This window comes from Tetranychus urticae, chromosome 3, assembly GCF_039701765.1.
Source record: "Tetranychus urticae isolate SD_2017Ah chromosome 3, NJAU_TeUrti_SD_1.0, whole genome shotgun sequence".
In the NCBI taxonomy this organism is placed as follows: domain Eukaryota; kingdom Metazoa; phylum Arthropoda; class Arachnida; order Trombidiformes; family Tetranychidae; genus Tetranychus; species Tetranychus urticae.
In genome coordinates, this window is record NC_142960.1 from 1,202,288 (window position 1) to 1,223,793 (window position 21,506).

The following is a 21,506-nucleotide window of genomic DNA, read 5'->3' on the forward strand; positions in this document are numbered from 1 at the left end:
TTCGACTGATTCCATGGATAAAAAAGTCAAACTATCAAACTGATAAAGTGCTATTTTGGCCTGATTTAGCGAGTTGTCACTATGCTAAAAAATCATTGGAAACACTAGAGCGCTCTGCGATTCCCTATGTTCGGAAGGCTGATAATCCACCAAATTGTCTACAATTAAGGCCAATTGAAGATTTTTGGGCGAATTTGAAATTGAAATTTTTGCAGATGGTTGGTTGCCGAAAAGCAAAAAAGAGCTAATCAATAGGATTAGAAATAAACCCAAAACTTTCGATGAAAGTTATTTTGCTAATTTAGCTAATTCAATTACAGTCACCATTGAGAAACTGCACCTCTCTAGGAATAGCTTATTTACACTATTCGTCGGGCAGCGCAATTCATGATTTTCAATCTTCCTTAATAGATCAAATTTAACCTTAAATTTTGTTTTAATCTGATTTTGAGAGTTTTTGGATTAAAATTTCACGAAAGAAAATTGAATTAAGTCAATTGATAATTAGAGAAATCGAATCAAAAATCGACGAAATGCAAAACGAGATCAAACTCCTCCTTAATAGGGACCATTGAAAAAATTAAGTGCAGTTTCACAATGGTGCAGTTTCTCAATGGTGACTGTAAATCAAGAGTAATTAAAGCCGATAGGCTGGGATTAAATGAGTTAATCAATTAGAGCCCACTAAGTTTGACTTAGATTGAAAATTTCGTTGTATTCGCCTCATTATTTCTCTCTCAATTAAATCTTGAAAATTTTCTTATTTTTATTCCGCATACGTTAATATGCTAATAAAGGTTTTGATTTCAAAATTCACTTTTAATTATTTTCACACATCCGCCCGAGTAGCTCAGTCGGTAGAGCGTTAGGCTTTTAACCTAACGGCCCAGGGTTCGAGCCCCTGCTCGGGCGATTAAATTTTTTTTTGTATGAGCAATTATTTTATCAACTTAAGCTTATCTTCATAATTACTCATACTGCCACCTTTTTCAAGTCTGCTACTTCAATTGAAGGAATTTATCTAAGATTTTTTTCTCGATGACAACATGTTGTTAATTGCCTTTTCAACGTGCTCTATCGACAGAGTGCCTTGTCTAGTCTATAATTGATTAACTCTTGATCAATTCTGACAATTTAATTTTCTCATTCGAAGTTTTTTATTTATCAGAACGATTTAGCGCTAGCATTTTTGGATAATTTTTGTTCGGCTGAGAAAAGCACCGTTGTAAAATTTCAACTGTAACTAAAATACGTTTAAATAGACGCTTTGATTTCGCTTCACATTCAATCTCAACTATATTTGGTTAATTATTATGACGATATCCGCTTGTTTTTAATTTAGTTTAAGCTTTTGGGTCTGGTAGATGGAGCCAAAAATTGTACTAAAGTATCAACTACTTCGATATCGATATTTCAATATTGATAAAGCTAATGCTAGCATAATAATCACAACACTATTTTTCTCTTTCTTCTTTGACTCTCTGTCATTTTTTTTCTTATAAATCTTCCTTGTGTTTTTGATCGTTTATAGAAATCACGAAATGCCTCAAATAACTTTGGAAGATAATACCCGAACACAATATGTGCCCCAAGTCAGGATACTTCAAAGACCAAAAGAACCTACAGCAGCTGGGTCAAAGAATAACCAAGATGGAGAGAGTAAATCTCATTGTAAATCTATTGGGTTGGTACTCATTTTATCATAATATATTTCTTCCCTTGTGTTTCTCATTTTCCCACAATTTGACTCATGCTAATCTATATCATTTACCTTTTCCTCCTCCAACAACAGAAACACTAAAAGCTATCAGGAAAGAGAAGCTGAATATGCTAAAGTACGTTTACGTATTTTAGGCAGTGCTGTACCTGATTACAAAGATCAGTGAATAAGTAAACATTTCACAAATAATTCAGTTGGAGGAGATCTGGAGAGAAAGAACGATATTCATTTGGATTTTAAGCTGTGTAATTGATTGACAAACTGAATTAAAATTTATCATAATTGATTTGATTAGATTGAACTCATTTGGTCATTTAATCGTTTAATCAAGCACAAATTCATTAAAAGTGTTTTGTCAGTTAAACCCGTTCAATATTATTGATCTCATTCCATGGAACCAAATTTTTTTATTTAAATTTTTATACCAAATTTTCTTTCTCTCAATTCTTGTTGATTGTAATAATCTCGACATTTAGCCAAAGTTAGACTATTTACTATTTTACTAGCTTTACTGACGCTTGAGACCTTTTATATGTACTTTTTATTTCTATTATTATATTTTATTCACTCTGATTATTAGTACAAAATGTTACAATCAAGACGAAGCAAAGATCGAGCCATTAATTATCTCTTTAAACTTAGATGGATCTTTAATTTTAAATATCCCCACCGATATCACGAACAACATAGCTTTTTGGGAAAATTGAAAGAAGCGCGTTTAAAAATATCCTATGAGATGTTGCTTGTAAGCAGGCTTGACAAGTTGAACTTGTTTTTTTCTGGTTTCATTTTAATAAACATCATTTTTTACTTTTATTTGTCAAGTGAATTAGTCAATTAAATTTCACTTTAAATTTATAAGTGGTTGAATCTAGTAACCATTATTCTTAAATTAAACACCCTCTTCTATTTACTTTTTTTATGCAATTATTAATCAATTAATCTTGAAAATGGAGTGTCAAATTTCAATTCGGTGTTTCTCCAAAATAATGATGCATTCATTGAAATATCCATATTATACAATTAATGGTGTTCTTTTAGCCGAAAAAAGGACTTCCAAGGATAAATCTAGTTTTTATTATGTTGTTGATTGCATTCCTTTATTTCACATGGCTCATGGATTGACACCATGCATGGAGATTGCCTTACTCCAGGTTAGTCTTTTGTATTTAAAGCTTTTCGTTTTTCAATATTTCCTAATTCTTTCCTTTATTTCTCCAGGTTGCTAGTTATTGTAAAGAAAACAATTTAATCATTGCCGGCTATTATCAAGCTAACAAAGATTATTACGATTCCACACCGGACTTTTTTGCTTCAAAAATTGGTGAAAAAATTTGGGAAAATAACAATGATGCTATCGTTTTAATGGTGAGTATGACAGGTTGTTTATATCTGAAATAGCTAATATAAATTGTGTGAAATTTCAGGTTAACAGCTTTGGTATTAATTTTTCAAAAGACTTTGATGATCCTAATGAAATTAATGAAACTTTACACGTTTATCAATTCATCGAGGGTAAATGGAAACACAAATCAAAGTAAGCAACTCAAGACCATGGGTTAATTTTCGAGATCTCAATAATATTCTTTATATTTATCATTTTAATATTTTCATTGTTTTATCTACAGTGGTTCAATAGAAAAACCAGAAGCTGCACTGGATGTTATTCGTGATCTAGTGGTGAAAAAACAAGTCCATTTGAAATTAAATGATTTCGATAATCATTTAGATGATATCACATGTGATTGGAGAAATAACGCTATCAATCAAGAAATAAAATCCCTAGAAGCTTGATCGATTGCTTTTCGACGCCGTTATAATTTTACTTACGGACGCTAAAATAATTCAAGATCTTGTAAGCTTTACGATTATCAACTATCTTATACGAATAGATAATTTTTTCTATTTATAATAAAATAAACTTGCTGGCTCATGATTTTTTCCTTGGACTAGTATATAACTTGGTCATTGATTACTACGTGTTTAAATTGTACTGTCAATCCTTTATGAAATCCTAGTTCTTTTCAAATGCTTCACCTTATAAATCATATTCGTCTTTGAATACCATTCTCGAATCAAATTTCAATTCATGTATTTAATTAGGTTATGGCTTTTTTCATCAAACTAAGAGTATCAACCCGTCATAAAATACAATGTATAATACATTTAGAGTATAGTTGACAATTTTTTTCAGTAATGCACTTTTGTAAGGTCTTAACAACTTCGAGAACCCTTCACTAGTCCTATTTTTTTGCCAATACCTCGAACTGTTTCTGTCACAGATTCTTTGATAACATTAAATGACATTGCCATTAAAGCCATTCCGAAGAGAAGATATAGAGCTGAGTATATAAGATTAATAATCTGTTGTTGATCGACGTTCGATTGTTGCCTGGCAGGCACCATATCACCGAATCCGATGGTGGTCAATGTGATGAAACAAAAATAAGCAGATTCACCGAATTCCCAAGTTTCAAATTCTTTAAATAACAAGGCACCACCACAAATGTAAGAACCAACGATTATGAGGCAAACTAATACCGGTATATTGCTTTCAATTTCATCTTCAGAAGAAGAATCAGACTCGGATGAATCTCTTGATTCAGCTATAACACCCATAGGATAAACCGGTGTACCAAATTGACTTCGATGAAATGCATAAAGATCACTTGGAGTAACAGTTGGCTGTGATACTATATTTTCTGGTGTCTTTGAAGCTGTTCTTTGAGCTTCACTTATTTCTTTTAAGCGTTCAAACTGTTCAGAGGCTAAAACATATCTATTGGGTATCACTGGTACACCAGTAACTTCAGGCGCTTGTTGGTATGTTATCTCAGATAGAAATGGACTGCCACTCATTTGACCATACATTTCATGAGAAGATCGTTCATTAATTGGAGGCATTCGTGGATATTTTCGATCTTTACGTTTATCTTTACGGTTACGGCGATGATCTTTTGTTCGAGATTGTTGAAAACAGTATCGACAACATATTTTCCAGTAAAAAAATTTAAAAGAGCTTGCTAAAAGATCACCAATATTAGACATGAAAACCAACATCAACGGGATCCCAATAATGGCGTAGAGTATAGTAACCATTTTACCTTCAACAGTTTTTGGAGCAATATCGCCATAGCCAATCGTGGTCATAACAATAATGGAATATAGCAAAGCTCCCATGAAATCCCATTGAGTTGATTCGGTTTCTTCACTCATTCCTGAAAGTAAACATAAATCAAGAAAGAAAAATGAATAAAATTGCTTAACATGTACTTTAATCTATACAACCTACTTACCATCATATCCTTTCTGTTGTACCAGAGTAATCATTTCCTTGGAAAAATCATTTAGAAGTATAGTTGCCTGTTGCTTCCACAAATCATCTCGAAGCATGTTTGGTCCTTCCGTGATGTTCCATAGTCTTTCAATCAATCGATCTTTAACAGGTCTAACAAATTTTCTCGCTTGCCTTGCATTGTCCGATTCCAACCATTGAAATACAGCAGCACCCAAAAAAGCATAGCCCATTACCAAAGTGCACAAACCAACATGGGAAAATAGGAAAGTAATCACCAAACGACAATAATAGCAACATGCCTGTAATCGTGTTCTGTTAGATCGATTACCAGAGGCCATAAGGAATACAAATAAAACATTTAAAAGTCATGAAAACTTATTCAAGTCCGATTGTTTATAAACTAAATGAATCACATTTGGAAGTTTTTCGTCAAGACCTTCACCAATTCGAGGATTTAGCTTTTTATTGTTAAACTTCACCAACAGATGACACAAGCCACTATGAAGAATCTTCATTGAAAACTGAACACGATTTTTCTTAAATGAATTCTCGCCTCTGATTACATTAAATTAGATTCAGCTAATGCTTCTTTCGATTGTGTTTCCAAACGAAATTTATTAATCTAATATGCTTGACAAATGAACTATTAATAAAAAACATTGATAATCCGTTAATCAAGTGTGATGATGATGATTTGTAATTGGAATTACCAATTTAATTTATTGCGTTCATAAAGTATTAATTACAAATGAGATGTTTCAACAAAATATATTTAACGTTACTAATAGCTGGATATTGTTCCAAACAATTCCAAATCACATTCTAACAGCTGATAAAACTAGAAAAAATGTTATTATTTTGCAAAGGTCATTCTCAAATTTGAACGTCTTGAGCTTCAGGCATTTTCATGCTTTGTCTTGTAATCAGCAATTGCTGCTTTGATGGCGTCCTCAGCGAGCATAGAGCAATGAAGCTTGACGGGAGGGAGTTTAAGCTCATTCGCGATCATAGTGTTTTTGATAGCCGCAGCTTCATCTAAAGATTTTCCTTTGATCATTTCGGTGGCCAAAGAAGATGAAGCAATTGCTGAAGCACAGCCAAAGGTCTTGAAGCAAGCATCAACAATTTTTCCTCCATCATCAACCTTAATCTGAAGCTTGAGAACATCACCACAAGCAGGAGCTCCGACTAATCCAGTTCCAACCTTCATTTCATCTTTCTTGAATGAGCCTACGTTCGAAGGATTTTCATAATGATCAATTACCTTTTGATCATAGTTACGCTTTCCGACATATTGGACACTCCGAGAAGCAAGACGGTTGAGATTACCAAACATCTTAAGGTGTAATCGAAATCTATTGACACAAAAGAGATAATTATATTTTCTTTGAAATTAAACTGCGATCTAATATTACGACTTAAAGAAAACAAAATGATAGCTTAAAATGTTAACAAATCAAGATACTTACGATAATATCTTTGATACAGAGATCAGATGCTTCAAAAACAATTCTTTAATCAAATAAGTTTACACTAGATTTATCAATCAAGTAATGTAGATTCAAATCAATTATTAAAAATCACAAATATAATAAGTCAGTTGTTTATGTTTTACAATTTTGATACTATCTTTAACAGGGATTGATATTTATATTGTACCTAGCTATTACGCCACCTCGTGTCAGAATTATTTATTTCCGAGTTTTTTTTTGTCATTTTTGTCTGTTAATTTTAAATTGTTTTGATTATTTTTTAAATTCTGATGTGTTAATGTCATGTAATCTGAATACGAACCGAACATAATGATCTGTAACTGAACTTAAAACCGTAACTTTTGAATACTGGATGATGAGCGGGCTGAAAGTCCACGGCAGAGGGCATGCGTAAATCATGGTGTTTTCTTGAAAGATTTCAATAAACTCTAGTGTCTAGACTTTCAATTATTCATTATTGATTATTCACAATTATTTATCTCAAGATGATCTAATTGCTTTCGTCTGTAAATATTTTTATTAGTGCAAAAACTACCGAAGGTGTTAGCCTAGTTCCCTTGACAATTGCTTGGGCCAGGTTGGTGGACAAGTCAAAATGAAAATCAACCTTATCCACATATGTTTGTGCTTGTTATTGGTATTTGATATTACCACCGGTGACAATGAGGATAATGTCAACGTGTTGACAAGCCGTTCGTCATCTAAGTCATCTAAATCCGTGACAATATCTCTTTTCAGTAAATGGAATCAAACTTGTCTTTATTCGGAGGCCAGTGAATACCTGTGGGAGGAATCTCATAATCTTTTCTGGACATTTTTGGAAGCATTAACAAGTCAACCAGTTGCTGATAGATATATCAGCTCATCTACCTTCCAAGATGACTATGAAAGAATACTTCAGCTTACCTTGCCTCTATTATCACCCTCCAAAAAGTCAATCCTTAAATTTAGTTTGTCTCTACGCTCTCATTCACCCACAGTGGAGATGTTTAATCAAATGTCTAAAGACAAAAGAGTTGACTTAGGGTTAGATTCAGACGGTAATGGTGAATCTAATGCTATTATTGGTAGTGATATATTCTGTCCGACCTTCGTTGAATTTTCTCGGCCATCATCTCAAAATGACATACCATTTGCTTGTGATGTTGAATCTGCTAAAAGCACTCTGACTCAATTATTATCGGCTCAAACTTCTTTCATTAGTCCATTAATTTATAAATCAGATCATATTCATCCCGAAAGCTCGTCACAGGCGAATTATATCACTGCCATTCTCTATGGTCATTTCCCAAGCTCATCTTTTTCTAATTTGTACAACTTTTTAAAGACCCAAGTTATTGGTAAGAATATTCATTTTCAATAGTTTTCAATCATTATATTGAACATATTTGTTTATTCCTTTAGATACGGGCAGAATTAAATTATTGATACGACATTACATTCCGTTTGTTAAACCCGGTAAAGTATCTCTATCTGGTTATGGCGTTGAACTAGCCATTAAAAGTACTGAATACAAAGCTCAAGATGATACTCGAGTTAAAGGTGAAGCTACGTCTGCTGCATTAGCATTACAATCAGATGATGGACCTGATGAACTTGAAGGTTTTGTATTTTCAAAGTTGAAACAAAGTTATCCAGATAGCGCTGAAAAAATCAATGAGTTCCATACTCATTTAATTGAAACAATGAAAGAAATTGCCACCTTTAAAGTTTGGGAACTTCAAGATATGAGTTTACAGGCTGCTAAAAAGATTATAAGCTCTCCCAAAGAAGATCAACTTCGACTTTTGAAGGATATTGCACAAAATTTTCCATCTTTATCCCGAACATTGATAAATATTCCAGTTGATAATGATCTCAAAAAAGAAGTTGAGCGGAACCAGCACATTTTCATGCACCATCTCAATCTGGGAACATCAGATTCAGCTCTTTTCGTAAATGGTATGTTTTTTGATATGGATACAACCGATATTTTTACTCTTCTTCACTACTTGAAGAAAGAAGTAAAACTTATAGAAGGACTCCATAAAGTTATTGGCCAAGATCAAGCGAAAATCAAAAAATTAATCAAATTGGATGTCAACGATGATAAACAAGAGTATCAAATCGATATCAGAGATTCTGCTGTTATGTATGTCAATGACATAGAAAATGATAAGATGTATCGTAGCTGGTCATCAAGTTTACAAGATATGCTTCGACCAACTTATCCTGGAATGTTAAGAAATGTTCGTAAAAACATGTATCATCTCGTGCTCATCATAGATCCAAGTAAAAAAGAATCGTTTGATATTATTAAATTGGCCGAGTCGTTTTATGTCCATAAAGCACCTCTTCGAATTGGATTTGTCTTTGCAGTCAATAAGAATATGTCAGTTAATGGATTCAATGATGCCGGAGTCGCTTTGCTTAATGCATTCAACTACATTACTGAAACTAAAACTCCTTATGATGGACTCTCGTTCTTAACGGATGTTATAGCATCTATCAAATCAAATAGCATTGAAGAGAAAGATTTAAATCCAGAGAGCGTCGTCAATTTGTTAAAAGCAAAATTCCCCAAGGCTGATCTTGATTTAGTATTTGGATCAGATTCTAACTATGATACTGGGCGTAAATTGGCTTGGGACTTTCTCCAAAGGACTGGTTTGACTTCTCCAATTAAAGTTTTGATGAACGGCGTTGTATTAAAACAGGTATGATTTTGCGATTTCATTTTTTCCATCGAAATTTTTCAGAAAAATTGTCAAACCATTCCTTTCTCTATTTCAGAATCACCTTAACTCGGAACTTTTTGAAGAGGCAGTTTTGACTGAAATCATGCGACAAACGCCAACTATTCAAAAAGCTGTATATAAGGGCGAACTTACTGAATCAAAAGATATTCTTGACTGGCTCATGTCTCAAAAAACAGTTATGCCTAGACTTAATCAACGAATTCTCAATAATAAAGGTAAAATTATTGATCTTGTGCCGGATGAAACACTTGCCAGCCCTTCTGATGAAACTGATATTGTGAGCAGTAAACTCAGTTTGAACAATTTCCAAGCTCGAATAAAGTACATCATAAGTAATGAGAAACGTTGTTCTCCAATCACACTTTGGATCGCTGCTGATTATGAGAAAAAGGAAGGAAGGAGAATTCTGTTATCTGCTCTTTCTTATCTTCGTTCAAACAATCAACATATGAGACTCGGAATCATCTATTCAAATGTTGGATTAGTATCTCAAACAATTGAAGCTGCCTTGAGTTCAATTAGAGACGCAAAGTCAACGCTTTCATTCCTTATTAAATATCTTGTTGAAGTCGAACATGATACAAGTCTAGATAATGTTCTAAATGCACATGAATTGGTTCCAGCTGAAGCTAAAGACGATTTTAAAGAAGTTTTCAAAAACATTCAACTGGATACTACCTTATTCAATTTGCATCACGAATTTATTTCAAAAATTATCGAATTGGATGATTCTAAAATTGGCGTTGTTGTCAATGGTCGAGTGATTGAGATTCCAACCAATGAGTCATTTGTCGAGGATGATTTCAGCCTCGTTGAAAGACATGGTATGTTGAATTTCGGTCAAAAAATCTTGGAGGTTCTAGATACAAATGATAAGTCCGATCCTGCAATCTGTAGTAACCTTGTTATGAAAATAAGCAATGTTTTATCATCATCATCTATAAATAAAATGCGCCATGAGTTACAAAATTTTGGATCAGAACATAGTGCAATCATTTTACCTTCATCAACTCCTGAACTGCCAACACTTGATGTCACAGCCATTGTTGAACCTTTATCTCGAGGAGCTCAGAAACTTGCTCCTATTCTGATGGCTCTGCAGAAAGTTTTCAATATCAACATCAGAGTGTATCTAAATTGTATTGAAAAACATTCGGATATGCCTCTTAAAAATTATTTCCGATATGTTATCGACAGTGAGATGCATTTCGCTGATACCCAAGGCTCCAAACTATTGAATACAGATGCATATTTTGGCAATATGCCGTTATCACCTTTGTTTACTCTTGGTATGATTACACCAGAAAATTGGTTGGTTGAAAGTGTGACTTCTCCTTATGATCTTGATAATATTCACTTGGAAGAAATTGAAGGTCCTGGTGTTTGGGCTGATTTTGAACTTGAATATCTTCTATTGGAAGGACACTGTTTTGAACAATCGACTGGTAATCCTCCTCGTGGCTTACAATTTATTTTAGGCTCTAAAAGTGATCCTGATGTTTCTGATACAATTGTCATGGCTAATCTTGGATATTTCCAATTGAAAGCTAACCCTGGTGCTTGGACACTTCGGTTAAGACCGGGAAGAAGTGACGATATATACTCTATTGTTAGTCATGAGAACACAGATCCCGTTTCAGATAGTTCAAATGTAGTCATTTTGATCTCTAGTTTCCAAAGTAACGTAGTTAAAATAAGAGTAAATAAGAAACCTGACAAACAAGACGAAGAATTACTGTATGATGATGGAGATGACGATGAAAATAGCTTATGGGGTTCAATCAGCTCATGGACAGGTGGATCTAAGAAAAAGCAGACCAATGGAGTTCAGGAGAAGGAAACTGAAAAGTTAAACATTTTCTCTTTAGCCTCTGGTCATCTATATGAAAGACTTCTCAGAATTATGATGTTGAGTGTAATTAAACACACCAAAACACCAGTTAAATTTTGGTTCCTTAAAAATTACTTATCTCCTACATTCAAAGATTTCCTTCCCACCATGGCTGAAAAATACGGTTTTGAATACGAATTAGTACAATACAAATGGCCTAGATGGTTACACCAACAAACAGAAAAGCAAAGAATTATTTGGGGATACAAGATTCTATTTCTCGATGTTCTTTTCCCGTTGGATGTAAAAAAGATTATTTTCGTTGATGCTGATCAGGTTGTCCGAGTTGATCTCACTGAACTTCGTGATTTAGATTTAGAGGGTGCACCTTATGGTTACACTCCCTTCTGCGATAGTCGAGAAGACATGGATGGTTTCCGGTTCTGGAAAACTGGTTATTGGGCCAATCATTTACATGGTCGAAAATATCACATTTCAGCCTTATATGTAGTTGATCTTCAGAGATTCCGTCGTATCGCTGCTGGAGATCGGTTAAGAGGACAATATCAAGGTTTAAGTCAAGATCCTAATAGTTTGAGTAATCTTGATCAAGATTTACCAAACAATATGATTCATCAGGTATTTAAAACTTTTTATTAATTTTTCTATTTTATTTATCATCAAATTAGATTTCCGATTATAACTTGTTATCTTTTCATTACCTTAGGTACCTATTAAATCATTACCTCAAGAGTGGCTTTGGTGTGAAACTTGGTGTGATGATGGATCGAAATCCAAAGCTAAAACTATTGATTTATGCAATAATCCTAAAACAAAAGAGCCAAAATTAACTGCAGCTCGAAGAATATTACCCGAATGGGAAGCTTATGACAATGAAATTAAGGAATTGATGAGAGAATATGAAGAATCGAAACAATCATCCACAATGGTAAATGAAATTGAAGTTGAAAGTAAAGATACTAAGCCAACGATGCCTGGACCTGAAAAAAAGACAGAAGCTAAGGATTCAGCTCACCATACAGAACTGTGATGAAGCAAATTAACAGCGTATTCTGAAAATTGATGTAAGGGTAAATGGAAAGATTATTTTTCAGATTATTAATACGTTTAATCAAATGTTTACTCATCTGATGTTAACATTTTCTACAAATTTTGTTCGCCATCCATAATCAAGATCGCCAAAAGGATGGTTCATGTAAAATAAACTATCGATGATTTATTTTTACTTTTTAATTTAACATTCAATGATTTATAACTATCATTTTCTATCTTAAACCAAGGTTTCAGGGTGTAAAAAACGTCAAAAAGCTGTTCAATTTAATTGAATTACAACAACAATAAGTGAGTGAATTATTCATTTCAATCCATTCGATAAGTCAATTACTTAAATCAGTTGATGTAAAATTGAACTAAATTCAATAAACTGTTAATTGATATCATTCAAACAGAGAAGTTGAAAAGGCGAAACATTTTTCTCAGTAACAGACAATACCGTGACAATACTCTCGAGAATTGCCTTAAGCTTTGCAAATCAATTGCAAGCTGATTAACTGAACTACTTTTTTAGCTCGTCTTATAACTCAACTTAACATATTGAATAAGTAAAAAGAGAAATTCTGTTGTCAACAGAATTATGTTGATCAGGTAATATTCAATATAAATGAGTGAGACTGTTAGGTAAAAGAAAAAAAAAGTGAAAATGAGGTAAGTTATCATAAGAAATGCTGACAAAGACAGAAATAAGATGTTGAATATAGCTTGAAATTTATTATTCGTGATCCTAGTTGAGAAGGTAAATGTTGTATTACTATTCAACTGTCAAATGTTAGAATGTAGATTTAAATTAGGATTTTTTCTCGCAAAAGAGATTGACTGAAGATGAAGGTGAAGATGAAGATGGTTCAGAGTTGAGAGAAAAAAAGAAATAAAGAGCAACATGAAATGAATACGATAAGAAAGGAGAAATCCAGGAAAAGATTGACGTCACAGGAAGATGCAGAGGAAAAGGATAAAACCGGAATAAAATAGAGAGATTGTTCACCTAAACTATACATGATGATAATGAAAATGAGGTTGATGATGATATGGCTTAAAAATAGTTCAGTTGGATCGATATAATGGATCACTAGGCTAGTTGACTGGTAAATTAACTCGTAAACAATTAACCAACCACACGGAAAATGGGAATCAAATAAGTGGATGGATTTCGCATGTAATATTAAAAAAACACACACACAGAAAGGAAGACAAAGGAAGATGATGTCAAAAGGATAAATTACTGTAACATAGAGTTGAGGAAGAAATGAGTTTATAAAGACGAGGAGATTTTGTTCAGAGGTAAAATCAGATTTACAGGTATCATTTTAGGTTCAGTGTTGGAGCCATGTTTATCAAGTTGACATTTAACTGTTACCATCATCAACCTTGTCTTCATCTTACATGTATACATCAAAGGTGAATTTGTATTGTTCAGATTTGCTGGTTCCCACGCAATGCTCTTCATCTTCTCTTGGCTATTACCATTGGTAAGAATATTCTGATATTCTGATCTTCTTTCCCTTTTCTACGTTTGTTCTTCTCTTCGCTTGTCTTTCATTTAATTCATTTTACCTTTATCCTCTCCCTGAAACTTACACATACTCCATTTGGTCGTTCAATCTTTCCAATATGAAATGTAAGAATCTTGTAAATACTAATATTGAGTTTCATACTCTACTGACATCTATACACAGTTTCTCATTATTATCATGTAAACTACAAATGACATTCCCATATCCTTATTACCATCATCATCATCATCATCAGTATCAACATCACCATTCCATCACCATGAGAATAAAGACTCTGGTTACTTTCATCATAACATTAAATTCATCAACATCACCCATTTACTAGATGTCAGTGTGAAAAGTTGTCAAAGTAAAGCAACATAACATGATGAACATGGTTTGTTTCATTTTTTATTTCCCCTTTAGATGACTCTTCTTCTTATAATTACCAGCTTTCATCTATACCTGATCAACTAAGGATATACTTATAATTATTGACCATCATCATGCAATTGTGTAATGTTCTCCTCGAGTGACAAAAGTTCAATGTTATTCCATGAAAAAAATATGGAAAATATTTACCATGGAAAGGTTGATCAAAGTAAGAAGGATCCTTTCACCTTCAGTGACCTGGAATTAGGAGTAACTCTAATGGTTAAATGGGATTCCTCTTTGGAATCCTTGTTTACAGTTTAAATCAAAATGTTTTCGCTTCTTCACTTTTTGATTACAATTTGTTGATTCCGATTGCAACTGCTATCACCTTGTAACACAATTATTACATTACACTCTTTGGTTCATCAACATAATCAAATTTAAACTTAAAGGATAATCTCAACTGGATCTGTTCCATTCAATATTGCAATTTTTCCATATTCAATATAACAGTCCAAGTGCCTACCAATCCATGTTAATTCAATAAAGTTCCATGTTTAATATTTTACATTGCAAATGATACTTGAAAAGATATTAAAAGCTATAAATGAAGCCTACAAACAAAATAATTTGAATCAACTGTAAAACTTGAAAATTATACTAAACCTAAATTCAACTAATAGTGAGAAGAGTAAACAACAGCACACCAAAGATCACCAATTGAAGCCTATTGCAATTTTTATCGATTAAAACATTGACCATAGTTAATTGGCCCAAAGAATCTCTCCTTTTTTTGGCTAAAACTGGATAAAAACTGTTATTTTTTGTGTTGATATTAGCTATGAAACCTAATGATTCCTATGAGAACCTCGCTATTATAATTGTTCTTTCTGGATGTGGAGCTGCTATTTTGGCTGCCATTTTAGTTCTAATTTGTTGCCATCTATTTGTTAAGGTAAGTCATAATAAATAACTTACATCTCACGTATAAACAATGAAAAAAAAGAAAGAAACATTCAAAGTGTCAAATGGTAATCTTTGACTAACACTAATGTTCCCACGATCAAAAGATATCACATGGTTTTACCAAAGTGGCTACTTTTAACCGCAAAGTGAAACTTAACCTTATGATATCATTCGCTTAATCATCAGTTGATTGATTTTGTTACGAAAAGAAAGTCAAGTCTTGGTTAATGATTTCTACTTGCTTACATTATCGTCCTGTGTTGACAGTGTAAATATTATTTGGAAGAGAGATTGATGACATTTCACATTCTTTTTTCCAATATCGATTTTTTTTCTTAACTCATTGTTTATTCTTGTTCATTTCTCTATATGTTTATCCACCATCATCATTGGTAACATTAACATGATGATTATCAGAGTAAAGAAACTGTTACACGATCAAGATATTATACAAGCTCAGGACGAACTTATACACTGGAAAGACAAACAACATCATCTGATGACAATAATATGGAACTGTTCAGCTGTTGTATAGAGGAATCAGTTTCACAACAACCTGAAGAAAGTGATGAAGATAGAACCATATCACCTAGATCATCATCGTTTCACCAAGCTCATCATTCAAATAACGATAAAATCAACAATGAATTAGATAATTCAGCTCAAGTAAGGTAAGTCAATGAATAAGGTCAATCTATGATTTTGTAACTCAATAATTATTGAAATTAGAATGTCTATAAGTGTTATTTTAGGCCTCTTAATTACATTGCTTGTTTCATAATTAAAGTCATAGAGATTAACTGTGATCTTGTTTAATAAATAGGAATTTCAGGCTTGTTGTTAGACTTAGCTTCTAATTCTAATTTGTAAACTGTCATTAGAAATCCACAGATTTAATATTCTGGTATGAATTTATAGCTACATGTACTTGAGGTAGTTACAATTTTATAATTTGTTTACCTAGAACAGTCTTTAACTCTATTTTTATCGCATTATTTCAGATTTTGTACACAAAATGGAGGAGTAATTGAATCGGACAGAACTGATGAGGTAAGCTATATTCAGTTATTCATTTTCCTATTCATTTTCCGTGATATATTTAATATTAAATGGCAGGCCAATAAACCATTGAATGCCAGCCACCGTCGATCGTCTGGAGGGATCATTCGACAACAAAGCTTTGAGGTGCCTGATGAGGAGATTAATATTGATTTAACTAACACAACGGGTAAGTTTGTTCTGATTCGATTTCCACTTGTGTTTCAAGCGATTTCCAGTCTAATCACCCACATATGACCTTAAATTACGAGGTTATAAAGCGAATTTCGCTTCACTATAAACTCCTTTTGTATCTTGGAAACAATTTGAATCATAACTTAATGATAATTGAAGAAATAAAAGGTATAACAATACTTGAACTAACCAAAAATGTATTGCTCTAGGTGTTATCAAGTCAACAAATGAGTTTGTTTCTCTTGTCAGATCTAATCAGCTATCATCGCAGAATTAATGAGCACAATTAATCACAATGATATTGATTATTCTGTTTTCTTGTTATCAAAAAATGCACAAAGCACAATTAACTCACCCCAATCATTATGAGTATGAATATGCTTGGTTTGTAAAGATCATTAATGGATCTGTTTTGATTTAGATTGATTTTGCTCTTGGTGATTGTTGTACTTATCTTGCATGGTAAACAGACTTTAAATCAATTGTTTTTGAGTTCTAAATTTTATAATTCCTGAAATCAGATTCTTCACTTAATCAACGGGGTCTGTTGTTTTCTTCACCAGAGTACAATTGTAATCTAATGAACTGATTCTTTACAATTTAGCCCAAGAAGAGGATGACAATGACGGTAGATCTCCTGATACGATTAGGTTCGTACCAACAATAGTTTTAGTTTTTCGAGTTGATAACTCTTGTTAACTAAAATGACTTTTCTGTCGACCAACAGACGGGAGTACCGGGAATTATGGCAATTGCGAGCTACCTTAGAGCAGGAAGAGAATCAATCCAGTCCAAACAATGGCTCATCGAAAGCGGATAAAGTGGAAATGTCAAGCAGAAGTGATTCTTACGATTCTGTTAACAAGCCAACTACTAAATATGAGTCTGGATGGTTTTCAGCTGATTCTGGTTAGACTCAAAATATGTGCAATATTTTAACAAACAATGCTTACCAGTGGCTTAATTTTCTTCCTCGTCATTCTGCTTCTATTAGTTCTTAGTTAGCTTTGGCTTGATTTGTATCTGTTTGATTGTTTGCTTGCATGGTTTTCATAACCCTTTCCTCAATGCAATTTAGTGCCATTCCAACCTTTCATCCCACACGGCAATTTGCATGAGTTTGTGTTGAAAAAAAGATGCAATGCATGTTTTAGCACAAATTTTATTGAAAAACTAAAGCTACTGCTCAAAGTTTATTATTGATTCTAATATTTAATTTCATTGTTACAGGTTATAGATCGATGGAAAGACGAGATTATTCTATTGATAGTAAAACGGAATCCATATATCGTTCATTCATCTCCAACTCAGGACCAACTAAAAAATCATCACATCAAAGCATTCAAGAGGAACAAGAGTCGGAAGCTTTTGTTTAAGTTATAGAGATTATTGGACTTCTGTTTTGATGGTTAATTCATTTCAATTGAATCAAATGTGATGCCTTCGTTTGGTTATAAAATTTCATTCATTCTTGGTCAAATCATCAAAATTTTCACTTCCGTTTTGCCTTGATCCTTTTTGGGTGATTATAACCATAAATAGAGAGATTCATATTATATTCAGTATAATAATTTCTAATAACTGTCATAAGTCAAAAGAAAGCGAAACTCAAAAATGCCGAAAAATTGTTTTTGGTCTACTCCTTTCTTCTCGTTTTCATGGACCCAAGCAATTTATCACCAAAAGTTACTATTGAATTGGAAATCAACATTTCAAAGAGTGCAAATACGATAAATCAAGGCAGATATTGATTATATTTCAACCGATCTCAATGTGCTGCTGCTGATGCAAACGCAAATTTTCCTCTGTTTTCATGGAAAACTCATAACCATGATTGTCACTGTTCACTTTGTAAAAGTTTAATTCCATTTTGCCTTGCTTACCTGATCCTTATAGATCACCTCTGACTTGATCAACTAACAGTTAATATTGATGTTGATTCACATTAGATGTAGCTTGGATCAAACCTGGTTTGGATTTATCATCAAATTTTGATCGAGATGCTGTTCTACAGTGGAAACACCAACTAAAAGAATCAAATTGGTCAACTGTAGGATATCTTTGTATGTTTAAACAACTCGACTTTCGATTTATTGGTCCATCTTTTTCACACCATTTTACTAAATTGCACCTTCAAAAGCCCAAACCCTTTCCGATGCTAACTAGAGAATCACTTAGGTGTTGATCATGAATCAATTGGTGCATTGATCAAAGATTTATTGGAAAGAAACCTTTTCTTGATGAATTTAAGAAAATAAGTCTTCCATATTATGGCAGACATGATTAAATAAATTTTTTTAAACCATGCACCAATAAGTATTTATATTTTGATTTATTTGAAGGACGCCGAGAAAGGTAAATAATAGAAGGCAAATAAATAGGAACAAGTACAATTGATGATAAATGAAATTGAATTTTATTGATTAAGAGTCAAAACATTGCGAAAATAGAAACAAAAAATTAAATTGAATTGACTTTCAATTAATAAAACTAATAGTTGAACGAGTGGTGAATGGTAAAAAAACATTGATTATGAACAATTATTGATCATATTTGATAGCAAATTGAAGAAAATGGAATAACGGTGATGTATTCTGAGGTGGAATATCCTTGTTGAAGATCTTTTGGAGTCGAGCAAATCCTCTAGGTAAATTAGTTGCACATTGTTCCTTGTTTGCGTGTTTATTACAAGCAAGGTCCATAAAATCAGCGACAGCATCGGAAATACTTCCTTCAATATATTTAGCTGTTCCGGGTCCAGTTGTATTTTTACATAAATCATTGACTCGAGTTAATAAACACTCTCGGAATAGATGGAAAGAGCAACAGAAAGCAGGAAAATGCTGATTAGATGAAAAATTGGAAGAAATTGTTTGAATCATAATACTCCATTTGTCTGAACATTGATGCGCTGGTTCTGAAGCCTTTTCATCTTTAATGCATCCCATGTGGAATAGGAACTCTGTAAACAAAATGAGATGACCATGGATTAGTTATTTTCAATTTCGAAGGTTACAGGTTAATAGCTTATTAGATACTTGATTTAATTTGGACAAATTTATAGTCAATTTTGGGTTGTTTTTCCCCGTTTTAATGATTGTCATTTAAGCTGATTCAAAGTAAATTTGATGCGATCAGTGTGTATAATAATGAAATAAGGCGAGGTAAAATAATGAACATTGTAGTTGACACAATTTCATGGCAGAAAAAAAGTGAAACTTGTTATCAATTGAATATAAAATATCAAGCAAATTGAGGTCAAGTTCATTCTGTATTAGATTATCTAATCTGTTTTTGTTTTCATAAGAAGACGAAGCAGAAATAAACCATTACATTAACTTGTTATTTATTCAGTTCTTTTACTTTTGATCATTTTGATAGTTGAAGATTGATTGTATCTTAAGAATCTTATAATAAGTAACAATATTTATTCAAGGTCAATTGTTGTCGATTTTCGTTGAACATATCAAATTTATTATTCAGTTTTAGATTGAATTAACCCAAATGCAAAAGGACAATGAGACAATCTCAAGCAAACAATTGGATAAATTTGGGATATTTAGATGAACTTGGACAGCTTTAGGAGCAAAAATCTTAAGGCCCATAATAGCAAATATCAAATTAAATTAAATATCAATATAAAAACACTTCTACCAATTCTCGTTCACTTTCAATAAACAGTTTTTGTATAACAACTTATACTAATAAGATTTGATCATCAAACAGCAGCTGACTAAACTTAAAACAAGTAATCTCTTAAACTAAATTGATGCTTAATGATACTATTGAAGTTAATGGGTAAATGGATGAATTTTCTTACCTTGACGACCCTCTGGAGTTAAACAACGTCTTTTATGGGCTTTTTTGAGATGAAATAATGCAGTACCAAAGACTTGCTTAGCAAATGGCTTGTAACATCTTGAATGCCTTTCAATACATTTTATATGTTCTGTCATCATACTAGAAACAAAAGAGAAAATAAAATTAACACTTGACAACATAACATTAATTGTTTAAATAACTTACCTGCAATGTTCATCCATTTGTTCATTATTTCTTGGCACAAATCGAGTTCGATCTCCTTCAAACATTAATTTACGAGCACAGGTATCAGCTTCAGCTATTGTCACAGGACATGATTTACGTTGACCTGTTCGTTGAAAAAGAGAGGGAAAAAGCATTTAGCTGAAAAGTTGAATAACAGATGACGCTTTTTTACGGAAGAAGTGAAAATCGGAAATATTGAATTCACAATCAAATTGATCAACATTTTTACCTGAAACATTTGAACACATCACAATTAAGATTAAAACAATCTGCAAACAATTGATTTGCATCTTTAACCCTGCAAATTAAATAATTTGTTAATCTAATCACAATGAATGATGGAAGAGATGATTCTGTGAACTTGGTTTCGATGGTTTTACTTTTATCCTTTTTCTGGTTCCTAGCTTTCAACAATTTCTGGTTAAATTGAAATTTAAAAACTGATTAAAATAACTTCATATTAATATGGTTAAACATTATTTGACCATTTCATGAGAAATGTTGATTATTATAAATGGATTCAGTGAGATTGAGTGAGAAACGTTTAGGGAGTCAATTTAATGATAATCAAAGGTAAGAAAGTAAATTAAATTCAGTAAAATTGTTTCCTTAAAGTTAAGGATAAATTGACAAAATCAGATTTACAGACAGTTATTAATAAATTGTTTACTCCATTACAATTTACATTGACTTTGAATCCATTCCATAAAAGCTAAAATTGATTGACTTCTCAGGCCTTTTCATTTTTACATTTGCTTTACATTTGATTGATTGTTACTTCAAAATTATCGATACATCGATTGTTTACAATCAACTTTATTTTGTCTTGATGTTTGATTATTGTTAACATAAATGTTTAAGTAATTTTATTAATTTCTAAGATTAAGGATTGCAGGTTGAAGTGAAAAGTTGCTTGAAACGAGAAAGATTTTGATCGAAGTGTTAATTGCTCACAATGAAATCAAATTTTTCCAGAAAGTTAAACGAGATTGAAAAACAATTCAAGGTTAACTATTTAGTGTAATTTGATTGCAATTGTGTCAATCATGACAAACTAATTAACTAACCTGTCAACTATTGTCCAAGTCAGTTTGAAATGATTGTAAGTTTGTTAAGACTGGTTAATTCAGTTTAATAACAGAAGCTTTCAATTTTAGATTCACTTTCATGTTCCAAAAATTAAATGTTGCCAGTTTCAATCGATTTAAGTGCATCAACAAAATAAATCATACTTA

At 32.5% G+C, this 21,506-nt stretch overlaps 7 protein-coding genes and 1 non-coding gene across 9 annotated transcripts; 5 read left to right on the forward strand and 3 right to left on the reverse strand.

Moving 5' to 3' along the window:
* Positions 1–839: 839 nt before the first annotated feature.
* TRNAK-UUU (transfer RNA lysine (anticodon UUU)) lies at positions 840–912 on the forward strand. Its single transcript has one exon. It is a non-coding gene; the product is annotated as a tRNA-Lys (tRNA).
* A 553-nt stretch (positions 913–1,465) lies between these two features.
* Positions 1,466–2,084, forward strand: LOC107365918 (SUZ RNA-binding domain-containing). The gene is made up of 2 exons (XM_015933492.3): positions 1,466–1,684; positions 1,793–2,084. The coding sequence occupies exons 1-2, from the start codon at positions 1,542–1,544 to the stop codon at positions 1,884–1,886; spliced, it is 237 nt and encodes a 78-aa protein (XP_015788978.1). The 5' UTR covers positions 1,466–1,541; the 3' UTR covers positions 1,887–2,084.
* A 417-nt stretch (positions 2,085–2,501) lies between these two features.
* On the forward strand, positions 2,502–3,656 carry EMC8-9 (ER membrane protein complex subunit 8/9). The gene is made up of 4 exons (XM_015933490.3): positions 2,502–2,874; positions 2,942–3,088; positions 3,148–3,257; positions 3,349–3,656. The coding sequence occupies exons 1-4, from the start codon at positions 2,671–2,673 to the stop codon at positions 3,512–3,514; spliced, it is 627 nt and encodes a 208-aa protein (XP_015788976.1). The 5' UTR covers positions 2,502–2,670; the 3' UTR covers positions 3,515–3,656.
* A 139-nt stretch (positions 3,657–3,795) lies between these two features.
* Positions 3,796–5,495, reverse strand: LOC107365915 (two pore potassium channel protein sup-9-like). Its single transcript, XM_015933489.3, has 2 exons — positions 5,017–5,495; positions 3,796–4,938 (listed from the first exon to the last, which is right to left on the reverse strand). Exons 1-2 carry the CDS (start codon positions 5,354–5,356, stop codon positions 3,935–3,937), a joined length of 1,344 nt encoding a protein of 447 aa, XP_015788975.1. The 5' UTR covers positions 5,357–5,495; the 3' UTR covers positions 3,796–3,934.
* A 216-nt stretch (positions 5,496–5,711) lies between these two features.
* IscU (Iron-sulfur cluster assembly enzyme) lies at positions 5,712–6,630 on the reverse strand. Its single transcript, XM_089269420.1, has 2 exons — positions 6,488–6,630; positions 5,712–6,373 (listed from the first exon to the last, which is right to left on the reverse strand). Exon 2 carries the CDS (start codon positions 6,352–6,354, stop codon positions 5,914–5,916), a length of 441 nt encoding a protein of 146 aa, XP_089125546.1. The 5' UTR covers positions 6,355–6,373; positions 6,488–6,630; the 3' UTR covers positions 5,712–5,913.
* A 311-nt stretch (positions 6,631–6,941) lies between these two features.
* On the forward strand, positions 6,942–12,334 carry Uggt (UDP-glucose-glycoprotein glucosyltransferase). The gene is made up of 4 exons (XM_015933444.3): positions 6,942–7,851; positions 7,916–9,207; positions 9,284–11,719; positions 11,808–12,334. Exons 1-4 carry the CDS (start codon positions 7,107–7,109, stop codon positions 12,129–12,131), a joined length of 4,797 nt encoding a protein of 1,598 aa, XP_015788930.2. The 5' UTR covers positions 6,942–7,106; the 3' UTR covers positions 12,132–12,334.
* Positions 12,335–13,407: 1,073 nt separating this feature from the next.
* On the forward strand, positions 13,408–18,533 carry LOC107365990 (uncharacterized). 2 transcript variants are annotated; one of them, XM_089269419.1, is made up of 8 exons: positions 13,408–13,626; positions 14,077–14,980; positions 15,409–15,662; positions 15,993–16,041; positions 16,108–16,219; positions 16,829–16,874; positions 16,952–17,133; positions 17,455–18,533. In XM_089269419.1, exons 2-8 carry the CDS (start codon positions 14,867–14,869, stop codon positions 17,598–17,600), a joined length of 903 nt encoding a protein of 300 aa, XP_089125545.1. In that variant the 5' UTR covers positions 13,408–13,626; positions 14,077–14,866; the 3' UTR covers positions 17,601–18,533. The 2 variants fall into 2 exon arrangements, with proteins under 2 accessions (XP_089125545.1, XP_089125544.1); XM_089269418.1 differs by having other exon boundaries at positions 13,474–13,626; positions 13,781–14,980.
* Positions 18,534–18,617: 84 nt separating this feature from the next.
* LOC107365740 (uncharacterized) lies at positions 18,618–20,743 on the reverse strand. The gene is made up of 4 exons (XM_015933296.3): positions 20,501–20,743; positions 20,251–20,374; positions 20,045–20,184; positions 18,618–19,186 (listed from the first exon to the last, which is right to left on the reverse strand). The coding sequence occupies exons 1-4, from the start codon at positions 20,559–20,561 to the stop codon at positions 18,765–18,767; spliced, it is 747 nt and encodes a 248-aa protein (XP_015788782.1). The 5' UTR covers positions 20,562–20,743; the 3' UTR covers positions 18,618–18,764.
* Positions 20,744–21,506: the final 763 nt, after the last annotated feature.

Bases quoted from the DNA above. Each gene is read 5' to 3' on its own strand.
- IscU (XM_089269420.1), bottom strand. From the start codon at position 6,354: ATGTTTGGTAATCTCAACCGTCTTGCTTCTCGGAGTGTCCAATATGTC.
- Uggt (XM_015933444.3), top strand. From the start codon at position 7,107: ATGAAAATCAACCTTATCCACATATGTTTGTGCTTGTTATTGGTATTT. The intron at 7,852-7,915 runs GTAAGAATATTC...TTATTCCTTTAG, and splicing joins TTTAAAGACCCAAGTTATTG to ATACGGGCAGAATTAAATTA. The intron at 11,720-11,807 runs GTATTTAAAACT...TCATTACCTTAG, and splicing joins CAAACAATATGATTCATCAG to GTACCTATTAAATCATTACC.
- LOC107365740 (XM_015933296.3), bottom strand. From the start codon at position 20,561: ATGCAAATCAATTGTTTGCAGATTGTTTTAATCTTAATTGTGATGTGT. The intron at 20,375-20,500 runs GTAAAAATGTTG...TTCAACGAACAG, and splicing joins GATGTGTTCAAATGTTTCAG to GTCAACGTAAATCATGTCCT. The intron at 19,187-20,044 runs GTAAGAAAATTC...TTTTGTTTACAG, and splicing joins AACTCCAGAGGGTCGTCAAG to AGTTCCTATTCCACATGGGA.
- LOC107365918 (XM_015933492.3), top strand. From the start codon at position 1,542: ATGCCTCAAATAACTTTGGAAGATAATACCCGAACACAATATGTGCCC. The intron at 1,685-1,792 runs GTTGGTACTCAT...CTCCAACAACAG, and splicing joins TCTCATTGTAAATCTATTGG to AAACACTAAAAGCTATCAGG.
- LOC107365915 (XM_015933489.3), bottom strand. From the start codon at position 5,356: ATGGCCTCTGGTAATCGATCTAACAGAACACGATTACAGGCATGTTGC. The intron at 4,939-5,016 runs GTAAGTAGGTTG...GTTTACTTTCAG, and splicing joins ACAACAGAAAGGATATGATG to GAATGAGTGAAGAAACCGAA.
- EMC8-9 (XM_015933490.3), top strand. From the start codon at position 2,671: ATGGAGTGTCAAATTTCAATTCGGTGTTTCTCCAAAATAATGATGCAT. The intron at 2,875-2,941 runs GTTAGTCTTTTG...TTATTTCTCCAG, and splicing joins TGGAGATTGCCTTACTCCAG to GTTGCTAGTTATTGTAAAGA. The intron at 3,089-3,147 runs GTGAGTATGACA...GTGAAATTTCAG, and splicing joins ATGATGCTATCGTTTTAATG to GTTAACAGCTTTGGTATTAA.
- LOC107365990 (XM_089269419.1), top strand. From the start codon at position 14,867: ATGAAACCTAATGATTCCTATGAGAACCTCGCTATTATAATTGTTCTT. The intron at 15,663-15,992 runs GTAAGTCAATGA...GCATTATTTCAG, and splicing joins GATAATTCAGCTCAAGTAAG to ATTTTGTACACAAAATGGAG. The intron at 17,134-17,454 runs GTTAGACTCAAA...TCATTGTTACAG, and splicing joins ATGGTTTTCAGCTGATTCTG to GTTATAGATCGATGGAAAGA.